The sequence below is a fragment of the Manduca sexta genome, chromosome 13, assembly GCF_014839805.1.
Source record: "Manduca sexta isolate Smith_Timp_Sample1 chromosome 13, JHU_Msex_v1.0, whole genome shotgun sequence".
Classification (NCBI taxonomy): Eukaryota; Metazoa; Arthropoda; class Insecta; order Lepidoptera; family Sphingidae; genus Manduca; species Manduca sexta.
The window spans coordinates 2,060,723-2,073,607 of NC_051127.1; the positions used below are offsets into that span (position 1 = coordinate 2,060,723).

General features: G+C 33.1%; 2 protein-coding genes across 5 annotated transcripts in view; one reads left to right on the plus strand and one right to left on the minus strand.

The window, feature by feature from the left end:
- Positions 1-1,293: 1,293 nt before the first annotated feature.
- LOC115449944 (odorant receptor 46a) lies at positions 1,294-5,899 on the plus strand. 2 transcript variants are annotated; one of them, XM_030177838.2, is made up of 8 exons: positions 1,294-1,637; positions 1,926-2,063; positions 2,412-2,580; positions 2,936-3,042; positions 3,377-3,476; positions 4,111-4,215; positions 4,760-4,915; positions 5,219-5,899. In XM_030177838.2, exons 1-8 carry the CDS (start codon positions 1,303-1,305, stop codon positions 5,270-5,272), a joined length of 1,164 nt encoding a protein of 387 aa, XP_030033698.2. In that variant the 5' UTR covers positions 1,294-1,302; the 3' UTR covers positions 5,273-5,899. The 2 variants fall into 2 exon arrangements, with proteins under 2 accessions (XP_030033698.2, XP_030033699.2); XM_030177839.2 differs by lacking the exon at positions 4,111-4,215 and having other exon boundaries at positions 1,303-1,637.
- The window catches only part of LOC115449939 (spastin), a 34,295-nt gene continuing 26,694 nt past the window's right edge, over positions 5,285-12,885 (minus strand). For all 3 annotated transcript variants that reach the window (XM_037438083.1, XM_037438082.1, XM_037438081.1), the window contains 2 exons: positions 12,358-12,537; positions 5,285-11,951 (listed from right to left, as the gene is read on the minus strand). In XM_037438083.1, coding sequence (XP_037293980.1) covers positions 12,374-12,537 — 164 coding nt within the window. In that variant the 3' untranslated portion in view covers positions 5,285-11,951; positions 12,358-12,373. The remainder of the gene's footprint in view (positions 11,952-12,357; positions 12,538-12,885) is intronic.

Genomic DNA, 12,885 nt, shown 5'->3' on the forward strand with positions numbered 1-12,885 from the left:
TTTAATCTGGGTAATATCATAATGTGGCAGGAAAGGAATTTTCAATAAAAAGCGGCCTAAAGTCCAGCTTTAAGGTATTCAAAAATATTGTAATAAACTAGCATAATATTCAGTTATTTTTAGTAATGAAACGATATCTGGTGGCGTTAAATAATTTTACCATGAAATAAGTAAGTATATAATCTTTTTGAGACATAACAAAATAGGAAAAAGTACTATTAAATAACGTGCACCTATTCATTCGGGTTTCGGGACGCTGGGAGTAAGTTTTGTTAATTTCTAAATAATTGTTAATCTCGAAGAAAGACTGGCATTAAACTTAGCAGGGTTACCGAGTTTGTGAGGTGATATTTTGAATTTATTTTCCTCATTGACCATTTCTTCAACCTTACTCCCACGGTTGAGCCAGATCTAGATTTTTCACCATACAGTCTAGTTAAATAAACCTATTCAGTGGTAGGTCAACCTAAGAGGTTTCTTTTAGTGCGAAGATACTATTTTTCAGGCTTTACTTATTTCTCAGAAAAAATATTATATATGGAAAAGGTAAAACATTAGGAAGGAAGAAAGTCATTCTGGCTAAATTGCTGGTTCCTCCTTTACGTGTATTCTTTAGTAGTTATAGAGTTGTAAACAAGTATTACACGATTCAATTAAATATTTACAGTTTTAGGATATTGTCACAATATGGGGTGGTGCATCGCACACGTAGCATCACAAATGATTATATTATAGTACACATAAAATAAATTTTTATTATATTACAAAATAATTATATTTGCTTACTGGTTTACGTGATTTTTTTAAAATTCTGAATGCTCTTGTAGCTCTTACCAACAACATTCTATGGACTTTTTGAAAAGTACCAGTTTTAGATTGATTCAAAGAAAATAATTAAAAAGGCCTTTAATTTATGATTTGTTTTCTACTTACAACCTAGCATATAGCTATGAAACAAAGATAACTATTATCGCCTTAAAATAGGTAATGAACAATAATTTAATAATAACATCAAAATATATAAGGCAAAAAACAAATCCATTTAGTTACATTATACTTCCCGTCCGCTGGTCAGCTTCTTTTCTGAATGCACTTACCATTAGGAATAAATAAGTCATATTGTTACGCAGCGTTGAAAAAATCAAGTAATAGCGAACATAGCTTTCAATGCATTTAAATCGCTTTTAATGGAACGTTAGGCTAACATGAATCGACTTAATTACTCTGGTGCAATCTGAAGCTACGTAGAACTTAAAGTAACGGCTTCTGTTTATATTTTACATCAGAAGTCGGAATACAGAAATGGCTCAAAACACAGAATTATTTTTGGGTCGTCCCAAAAAAATATTAACATTTTTCGGCATTTGGCTACCATCGAAACAATATCAAGATTTGGTAAAAATCTACATGATTTTGGTTATGATTACTCAATATTCCTTTGTGTTATTCGAAATTATTTATATAATCAATGTTTGGGGAGATATTGAGGTAGTTTCTGAGGCGTCTTATTTGCTTTTCACGCAAGCTTCTGTATGTTACAAGACAACTGCTTTTCTGATTAAAAAACGTAAACTAGTCTTGCTGCTGGAACATATGGAACAGGAGATTTTTGCGTCGCAATCTAAAGACCATGAGAAGTAAGTATTCTAATATTACGGTCCACGTACGAACAGACGATGCTCGGTCCGCCCTGAGACGTCACTGCTGTTATGACGAGAACGTGTGAAAGAGATAGTAAGAGGTCCACACACTCTCCTACTCATGTACCGATATGAAAATTTCTTCATTTTTCAACCGGTTTCGGCGCTCATTTCACATTGTATTTTTGTTTGTATAATAAAATATAAATTAGTAACTACAAAGCCCAGATTATTATAGGTCCCGTTACATGTGTTATATTCATTTAAACCGCTTTATTTTTATAGAATATTACTGGAGCTGTCATTAAGAATTAAGCGTCTCTGTACGTTTTTCTTGACAAGTGCTATTACGACTTGCACTTTGTGGGCTATGATTCCTCTCTTCGATGATGCCGGTCATAAGACTTTTCCGTTTAGGATTTGGTAAGTATTTTAAAAGCGGATATTATTTATATTTTGGCAAATTTAGTTTCTCATATGTGAGATTTCGCCTGTGTAGGTACCACCGCAATGTCTACTTCTGTCGCTAAGCACTAGTGTGTAGTCACTATTGTGTTCCGGTTTGAAGAAAATTGTATCCAGTGTAACTACTGGACATGATAAGACTTAACATCTCATGTTGTATATGTCGTATCGCTTACCATCAGGCGAACGGCAAACTGTAGCACTCGGCATTTTACAGGGTTACAAATTCTTAGTAATATAGATATTAGATACACAAAAGGTTTTGTGTCTATATAGAAGATAATGGGACATTAATATTTTGAACAGGATGCCTGTAACGGCGGACGAGTCACCAGGCTATGAGTTGGGTTACTTGTACCAAATGGTTAGCATATACATCAGCGCATTCCTCTTCATAGCGGTGGACAGTGTGGCTCTTTCCATGATCATGTTCGGATGTGCACAGCTGGACATCATCAAGGACAAAATGCAGAAGGTAGGGTAATTACTGTTAAAATCGATAAGTAAAACTTTAATTTAAAGTGTTAATTTAAATCGTATAGAGGATAATAACAATATGTTAAGAAATAAATGCTATTTAATAATTTCATAAATGTCAAATGATGGAATAGATGAAACATATATAACCTAGTGACGTCACCGAAATTACGGTGTCGGTGTGCGAGGGAGACGACATCATTGATACACTTATTGATCTTTATCGTTTTAACCTGTACTGTTAGGTCCAGTGTTGATTATATTTCGCTTTACTAAAATATAGAAATCTTTCGAAACTTATTACGTATATTATGAACCCAAGTAAAACAATCTACGGTGTACTATATTTCTAGGTGCGTGAAGTGCCCATATGTTTAAACGTGGATGAGAAGAAAGAAAAGTTGAAAAGCAATAACGACCTTTTTACCGAATGTGTTCGCCACTATCAAAATGTAATTAGGTTAGTTAAACATTACAAAAGTTTTACATCTGCTGGTGTCAGGATATATTTTATATCCGCCTGGATAGCGACCACCGTACACAAATGTTAAAACCCGCTATAGTGACTCATGTAAGTGTGTCGCGTTCTGAGATCAGCCTGTTTATATCCGGTTCCAACAGCCGGCATAACTGTGTCAACTTATTAGGGGTAAACATCTCTCGTCAGTCGAAATTCTATTGGACCCCACTCAACTTACAATCAGGTGCAGTGGCTTTACTTTGTTGTGCCCGGATAAAAAATATATATTACATTTGTTTTTTATAATTAGGTAAACGATAACTTTTGTTTGCAGTTTCGTCGAGCTGGTAGAAGAAACTTACCACGCAAATATATTTTTCCAGTTGAGTGGCACGGTTGCTATCATATGCAACATTGGACTTCGCATTTCTATAGTATGTTTTTATTATTTATTGTCGAAAATCCTTTGGAGTCTTATGAGTTCGACTATAATACTAAAAATATTGAGCCATTTTATACTCACCTTAAAAATATCGTAGACTAGTTTTAAAACGATTGCTAATGTTCATACGAATGTTAGACATGGAAATAAAATTATTTTGCGACTTTTATCGCGGTTTTTTATATAATAATTTTCTCTCGAAGTTTTGAAGACTTTACAGCCTTCATGAACACAGGGGGGTCTCTCCAGTAGTAATAGTCTTATTTCAATAGGTTTAAACATTAGTTGCGTCGTCTGTTAAATTCAAAAAATAAATTTACAATTAATATTTTTTTTTGAGGCGGACTAAAAACTCCACAATGGCTCCCGGTTCACTCGGAGACGTCAGACCCGAGCGACGGCAGCGAAATTATCACTTTCTATAGAATTATTTTCACGACGAATATGGCATTAATGATGAATCGCCACTGTAGAACCAGTTGGTTGCGTTCTTCTGTGGAAGCAATCAGGCGCAACATCTACTTGACTGGAGATCTTCCCTTCCATAGAGGAACGTAATCAACTGTTCCTCTACAGCGGTGATTATCTACAGGCCACTACAGATTAAATACTCAATTCGCTGGTAGGTGGACCACCACAGTGTGCAGTTCTTCTCGATGTTAAACTACATGGTGACCATGTTGTCTCAACTGTTCCTGTATTGCTGGTGCGGCAACGAGCTCACTATACGGGTAACAATGAATTTAAGCCTTAAGCTATCAAGGTTACGGCTCGTAACCCAAAAACGTGACCTCCCCGAGGCCTTTCTGGTGCGCTCGGTCTTCACATCGAATGTACACCCATGCACGAGGGAACATTTTTCGCAGCCCTAGGCACACAGCCCAGTATATATACATCATGGTTGTAACTACACATTGAAGCCTATGAGCCTTGCCCCAACCAAAGAGGGTTCCTTTTCCTTCTCCCACACTTCCCTTCCCCTAATATCCCTTCCCAACTTTCGTACGGGCCCCTGCAGTCGCTAGGATGGGGAATTCCAGTTTCCCAATCACAGGGGATCAATCCCCTGATGTTGACTGCGGGGTCCAATATACAAAAAGAAAAAACGCACCATTCTCCTGAAACCAAGTAGCCTTGCCTCATCTTTTTGGTAACTAAAAACTTCTTTACCAGGATATAGTAGAGTGAATCCATCCCTGAGCTATGGATAGATTGTATTTATTTTTATGTCGTTTAACCTTTGCTACACAACTTTGGCGCTGTTTGGTGTTGCAGAGCGAGGTCTTACGTGATTGGATGTACCAGTGTCCATGGTACGACCAAGATACCAAGTTCAAGAGAACTCTATGGATCACCATGGAGCGTATGAAGAAACCCATTATATTTAAAGCCGGCCACTATATCTCGCTCTCTAGGCCTACATTTGTTGCTGTAAGTAATAGCCTAAAAATATGATATTTACTTATTTTAGACTCTAAAATTTAGAGGAAACGAGTGGGTACGTATTTTTTTTCCAATATTGTTTAATGATTCTATGAATAAATGTAATACGTAGTGCTTCGTAAATCGCACTTTGTACTGTAAAATCTTGGTATTTGACGCAGAGTACCCTAGTTCACATGCCAACGTTCCATGGACATATAAATTACAGAGCCGATAAATATTTTATTTATTTAATAAGTAAGCAATTTTACTACAAAGGTCTTAAAAATACTATTGTAATTTTGTTTACAGATTCTGCGCTGTTCGTACTCATACTTCGCAGTCCTCAACAGGGCGAACACATAATAAAACACAATATGCACAAATGAATTGTTTATTTATAAACCGTGTATCACATATGCGTAGTGTACATTCACGATAATTTAGGCAAAAGTGTGCTTAGTTTATGAAAAATCATGAAAAAATACATTATAAAGGTGCGTCCACACACACGAGTCACTTTCGCGACGCGTGTCATAGACAATATTTTTTATTCCAAATTCAAATGTCATGCGTTGCGAAAGTGACATGGAGGTCGGTGTGGGCAGCAATTTTATCATTTTTAACACTCAACGACACCTTAACTAATAAAAACTTTTAGTCAAGTCGATAAATTCGTGCGCTTAAATAAAAAAATAACAGCGTAAAGGCGAACTTTTAAAACAATTACAACCACGTTTTAGAATTTTTTATTCCCAATAATGGCGGGATTGTAACGTTTTGCGTACAAAAACTATTATTTTGTGTTTTTAAATAGTATAAATTCTTATGACGTTAAATTTTAATAATGTTCATATTTCAAATGGGTAACAAAGAAAAATAGTTAATGTACGCAAATGCCATAAAATCCCGCACAAAAATTAGTCAATGATGCTTAATTTTGTACAAAACAGTTCCACGTACCAACATTAGCACAATAAAGCAGTTAACACACTTCAGACATTTAATTTAAAACCTTATCCTTTAAAATTATATCCAAAACATTATGTAACAATCAGTCGCATGTCACTTATTTGTTACGAAGCTCATCATTTTTTTGCCAAATTTTTTGATGCCTCTCTGCTACACCACAAAAAGTAGCTTCAAATTTTGTCATACGCACGAAAAAATGTGGACTTACTAAAAAAACAGTGTGAGCATGTTGTCAAATGCAAAAGACAATGTATTGCAAGCATTAGTTAAAAAAAAAATCGATATTAATTTTTTCGTAAATTTCTCTATCACATAAAAAAATCCTTTGGTGATGTAGACGGAAGATCAGAAAAAAAATTTAAAACAACTTTTTCGTGGTGTAACAGACAATCATGTTAATCCAATATTTTTTAATAATGTAACAATACATATCAAAAACGGTGCGCGTAAAAATAATATAAGGCATGTGGGTTTATTATCCATATCACAGCAATGCAAAGCTTAAATCGACTTGGAAATAGGAGTGAGGATACCGTTTTAAACTGCTACATAAGTATTTGAGCTTGGCTTAAAATCTCAATGAATACAGAGATTTATTTTAGTTTTCCAGTTATTACTATTTTTGAGCAATTCTTTTCTGAATTATCAAAGAATCCTTATTTATATCTTGTTATATTCGGATAGTTACTGAATTATTGACCAATTAAACGTCTTGGTCACTTAAACAAATGTAGCGGGCTTAATTATAAATATTATATGAATTTGAAATGCTATAATAAAGTTATGTTAGCAATAGAATCAGTCAAAAGGTTTAAGTACAAGTCGATAGTATATCATAAGTTCCATTTTAGTTGCATTGGAAATATATCGCGCGAAATTAATTAACGCGTTTCATTTTGTTATTTGGATATGTGAATTTTTTAGGTTAGTATATGAAGCAGCTCGCAAAGCTTTCTGGGAGCTAGCTGGGAAGTGCTAAAACAAAATGAAAATGTGTATAAAAAAATACTGGTATATTTTACAAAAAATAACAGATGTAATTTTCATCGAATTATCTAAAATCCATAACACGGCAATAAAACAGCAAAAGTCAACCAAACGAGAATTTAAAAACATACGAAACGCCACGAATAATATAAATAAAAAAAGCCACAACCGAAACGTTAAAATTAATTTTGTAAATCACAACATTATTATTGTTTTGTCTCCACGCCGTATGCACACTTGCCTTCACACTTTCTATAATAAAAAAAAACATAAAGCTCGCCACAGACTCTCATTCACAACGATTATTAGTCGCAAATCGCGATTATATAAAAGTACAGACTTCCCCTACAATAACAATAACATACGTACGTAAAATGTATAAACCTTAAACCACTAGGGCGTTACGCATTCTTTTCCAATTCCCAATATACAGAAAAACTTTGCGCGACTTCACTCACTACAGTAAGTATAAACAACGTCCATTTGAGATCACACCTTATCGATTATATTTTAGAAAATACAATAAATGCATTAAACCGTCTTACATAAACACTCTGCGATTATTATCAACTTACCGAACTATCTACTCAACCAACTGAGAGTCTGTGGCAAGCTTCACCCATAGTATCCATCTATCTAAAGAGCGAAAATTAACATCTATCAGACTACTTTAGTACTACGAATGGTAACACTAGCTACAGATGACGTATCTACACTGTGTTGTGCGATTTTATAATAGAAAGAATTGAATTGGAAGATAATTTCTGCATTCTGTCCATTATATATTAGACAATATTAGTTATATATAAGTATTAGTTATATATAAGTTTTTATCGAGCATTAAATATATTGTAAGTCCTTTGCACTTTGATGTTTACATGAACATGAAAATACATGACAAGTTGTATATAAAAACTTTTGTCCTAAACACCGGTGTGTGGATAGAGCCTTAGTTTTAAAGAACTTTCTAGAACGTAATTTATTATGAAAACAGAATGATTTTTCAGTAGCATTTACCATAAAATCACACAACACATCACAATCCAGCATAAACATATTGGAAGTTTAATATATCTAAACGTAGAAATAGCCACTAATTTAACTGCACTAATCTAAAAATCGCTGTCTTTTTAGGAAATTTGTTATATCTATCGTTTAAAAACTAATTTCGCTTAACTGTTACGCGGTTACTAGCTTGATTGAATGTTTGCGGTAAAGCACACCAATAGACGACCTTTTAAATCGATGAACATGACAAGTTAAACAATGAAACCCATTTAACGCAACATCTTACACTATCATTGGGTTACATATAAAAAAAAATGCTGGCAAATATTAATACTTTTTACCGAATAGGTGCATGTGGTATATATCATAAATATGAATTAAATTTTTTAACTTATTAGTATACTTACAAGTAGCACATCGCTTTTAGTGTGCCTTCGCCGCAACACTAACTTCGATACTGAATAAGTTTGATAATCCTATTCCACGTTGACTGAAAGCGAACATACAAAAATATTGCGTTTCATACAGAATACTCATACAGAACCATCGAGACCAGGAAAGAATACAATGTTTTGAAGGATTGAACTCGAAAAAAGTCAAGACAAAAAGATAGAAGAATTAAAAAAGGCACAAAAAAGTGACATAAGAAAAACTATGCTTAAAAAACGCGGCATTAGTATTTTTATAACATATAGATTGTCCCGACGGTCTCATTAAAGACAAACCACATTTATCCCTTTTACAAGAATTTTATGAATTGTTCGACATCTACGCACATAAGCTGGGACAAATATGTTCAGTCTTTAACAGTCAGTTGTCTAAATGGCACACTACTCACATCGCATGGTCCTATACATGATATAAGTTGAATAGAAGAGATAGACAATTTTATAACAACTACTATGAAAATATATTTTCATTCATTACGCTCGAAAATGTTCCAATTCACTTCCCGTTGAGCAAAACATTTAAAAAATCATCTACGCGAGGGCTGGCACGATCGTAAAAACATATACGTATACATTTTCTACGGTAGTACAAAAAATACGAACTTTTCAAATATTTTTCCCATCTCTACATTTGTTATCATGAAAATACGTTATTTCTAACGGCCATTTTGGGTAAATGATCCCAAGCTTGAATTTCGATCCGATCCCGAAAATGAACCAATTAAAATAAATCATTTCGTAAGCGTGTCAAAAGACTTTGTTCGTATTGGTCTATTTTTGCGATAGATGGAAAATAGGGACTCGGAAAGTTTATTGAAAAAGGGGCTTAAAGGCCCGATATTTTAAGATTTCAGACTCACGTGCGTGCAAATTTTTAAATGTGATCCTAATTTTTATAGAATACTGGTCTTCAGTTATTTAAATTGGTCTGAAAATATAAAAATTATATTGATCGTCCAGTGTGCCCCTAAGAATGTCAGCTACCCGTTTCACTGTAAAATAACATAATAACTATTCATAAGATTTGCAGCATATTAAATATCGACAAAGCACAAGAAAACTACGTCACCACGGCAAGATTAAATAAAAAAATAATAATAATCAATAATCAACATAATTAGAATAAATACGACGGCAACAATTTTTAAAATGAATACTATTGCGGCTTCGAAATATCGCTTTTGCTATCTCGCTCCCACTTCAGACATACGTGATATAAGTTAGTGGGACTGAAGCCGCGTTAAAGAATAATTTATATAGAAATTAATGGACAATTAACAAACACTGGGCAGTGTTAATACTAAAACTACATTCAACAGTTACTAAAATCGACAACTCTCTTAAGTAAGTAAATAATTATTGAATGTATCCTAAGCTATATTTGTTATTACTTTGACTGTATTATTTGGAAAAATGTTATTTATATCTTTTATATAGAGATATTTGGAGAATTACTTTATAATGAATTCTATCCTAAAAATATAATTTTCAGTTTCGATACTATGATTGCACATCACTTGTACTTGATATATGAAAGTACATTATACTATTCAGTAATTATTGTTTTAATTATTCACTAATTCCTATTTTTTTTATTTGCTGTATCACTATTGACCAATATATGTATTATAAATGAATATTACGAATATACTACTATAAATAAGATTAACGAGAGTTGTCGATAAAGTAAAAAAATAAATACTTTTAAATATAATTCCATTAAGCTAACATCGATTGCAATATATCCATTATTAATCGATTATTCGCGTGAGGTACTACTTAAAATAAACAGGTAAACACAATTTGTACAACAATTACATTATTTTGTTTTTGGGTATTATTTCATCGGTAACAAGAATTATTTTATTATATCCAACTATTTGATTAAGCATTATTATATTGACATTTTGGATAAACCTAATATCGATATTAAATTCATTTATTCATCACTTCAGCATGGCCAGCGCCATTTCTAAAGTTACCAGCTTTTTTACAATACCCTTTCATATTGTGAAAAACGTCTTGAGACGTTTGTTGGTAACACTTTAGAAACGCCCTGGTATTACACAATATAATTAAATTTCATAGATTTAATAATAGTACAATATTTGATAATTAATATTTCGAAGAATTATACAAATTAGTATCTAGTTTTATTTATCTTGTTTAAGGCAAGTAACATCGTTTGAAAAGTCGTGAGTCTGAACAACAAGCCATAATAAGCCAACACAATGAGAAAGCCAATCACGGAGGCCATATTCCACAACGTTCTTTTAATTCTAAGTATCGAACATTCGATATTTATGTCACTGTCGACATCTCGACAACAAACACTAAACAGTGTATTTTTCCAATATATTTTTAATAATTTTTGTGTATAGATAATATACAAAACAACTTTTTTCTACTGTTTTCTTTTTATCGACATTGTAATTTAAGATTCTTGACGTATTTTTTATCTTTCTAAATATTTACACATTGTTATCTTGAAGAATATACACTTTCCTTTTGTTAATAAATGATAATACATTCATCAAGAGATTTGGAAACTTACTTCCCTACATCAAAATGTTAAACGTTTTTGAAATATATAAATCATACAATGTACACAAGTGCAGTGAAAAATATAAAATACGTACAACTACACTAATAATATTTACAATTATTTTAACCACCTACATCATTATTATCGATGAAGCCTGCTCGCGGCTTAAAATCCCAGATGTAAAAGACTAGTGTGGGAATCTAAAACCCATTTTAGGGTTTAAAGGGGACGTATTTAAAGATCATAATTCGTTAACATACACAATATTAATATTCGCTACGGTCTAAACAAACTTGCTATCAAAAAGTCGATAAGTCGACAATGACATAAATGTCGATATAAGGAGCTTTTGGACGGGTGACAATCGATAAATGTAACTCGAATCTACTGAGAAACGTTTAGCCAGCAAGCGTATTGGATTTAAGACAACATCGAAAGCGATTTCTACAGTGATTCGAGTTGCATTTCAACACTAAATGGTATGGAATTTAAAGGTACATCGATAATCGATACTAACATTCTAACTTGGCTAAGAAAATGACAGTGTTTTGATTCAATGTTTATGTTAATACATTTTCGTTATTCGTTAGTTATACGTTTCGGACATCTATTCCTTTCTAATACACGCGTAAAAAATAGACGGCAGTATTGATCAATACCAAGTCAGAACTCCAGAGTATTATATTTCGTAAATTTGTAATCTCGACAAAAGTAAAGGAAATGCTATTATGGCAAGTTTTACACAAAACATCACATTTATCGATAATATTTCAACACACAGACAATCGATAAGTTACTTTGACTAGACGCGATAAACACATTCGCACCCATTTATAATAACAAAATTATTAATTATTTTTTAAACATTACAACATGTCATATATAACATAATGCAGTGGAATCAATAAATAAATTAATAAAGACAGAAATAAAATTTGTTCGCGAGATTCTCGATAAAATTTGAGCTGTAATTGAATCGATTAAATTCACCATCGTTTCGCATAACCGTTCTCAATTCTCTAACTACACCTTAATATTCTTACAACTTAGTGACTCACCTTTCTTTTAGATTCATAACCAATACCTGAAAAATAGAAACATTATTTTTAACCGACTTTAAAAAGAAGAGGAGGTACTCAATTCGACTGTATTTTTTGTGCTTTTACCTCAGAACTTTTTTTATTTGAAAGCTGGTGCTTCCCGTGTGGTCCCATATAATTTCATTGGTGTTGGACCCTTGACTTTGGAGAATCCGAAAACTATTAAAATGATGTCGGATGTTAGTTTTTGAAGGCGGTATAATTTTTTGTTAAAACGTTTTTATGTAGAATTATAATAGTATTGGCACAGCTTTTTTTTTATTAGTTACTATATTCAATATTATAGCACCGATTCGTAATTTGCAACCCAAATTTATTATGAGTTACTTTTATTAAACTCCGCTCATGGCCCCGAATCATTAAAATAAAATAAAATAAAATATACAGTACCTGTATTATACATGGCTCATAGTCCCAGATCGCCGTACTGTACGGACCACTTCTCGTACGCGACGAGGCTGTGCGGCGACACCGACGGCCGGATCCGTTTCAGAGCGTCCATGAAGTCCTGGAACGTGATGCTGCGCACCAGCGACAGGTCCAGGCACTTCACCTCCTCAGGATCCAATTCTGTGACGAAAATACCATATTAAATTATTTTTTTTCGTACTTCGAGAGTTGGTATTGATAACCACGTGTTTAGTAGGAGCTTGTTGATAAGTGTCAAAAAATATAGTATTAGTATTATTATGTACTAGAGATCAATTTGAAGTTGGGTTTTATCGTCACTTACGCGGTATTGCATTATTATATTGGATACAAGCAATCCGTCCCTGCTTCTCTTCGATAGCAGAACAACAGAACCTCAAACTATATCCATAACAAATTGCTCGCGTTTCTTAGTCGAGAATAAAGATTTTTCGGGAAAAAGTCCGGTTTTTTATTTTTTCGGGATAATAAGCAGTTTATATTCTTGTA

Bases quoted from the DNA above. Each gene is read 5' to 3' on its own strand.
- LOC115449944 (XM_030177838.2), top strand. From the start codon at position 1,303: ATGGCTCAAAACACAGAATTATTTTTGGGTCGTCCCAAAAAAATATTA. The intron at 3,043-3,376 runs GTTAGTTAAACA...TTTTGTTTGCAG, and splicing joins CACTATCAAAATGTAATTAG to TTTCGTCGAGCTGGTAGAAG. The intron at 4,216-4,759 runs GTAACAATGAAT...TTGGTGTTGCAG, and splicing joins GCAACGAGCTCACTATACGG to AGCGAGGTCTTACGTGATTG.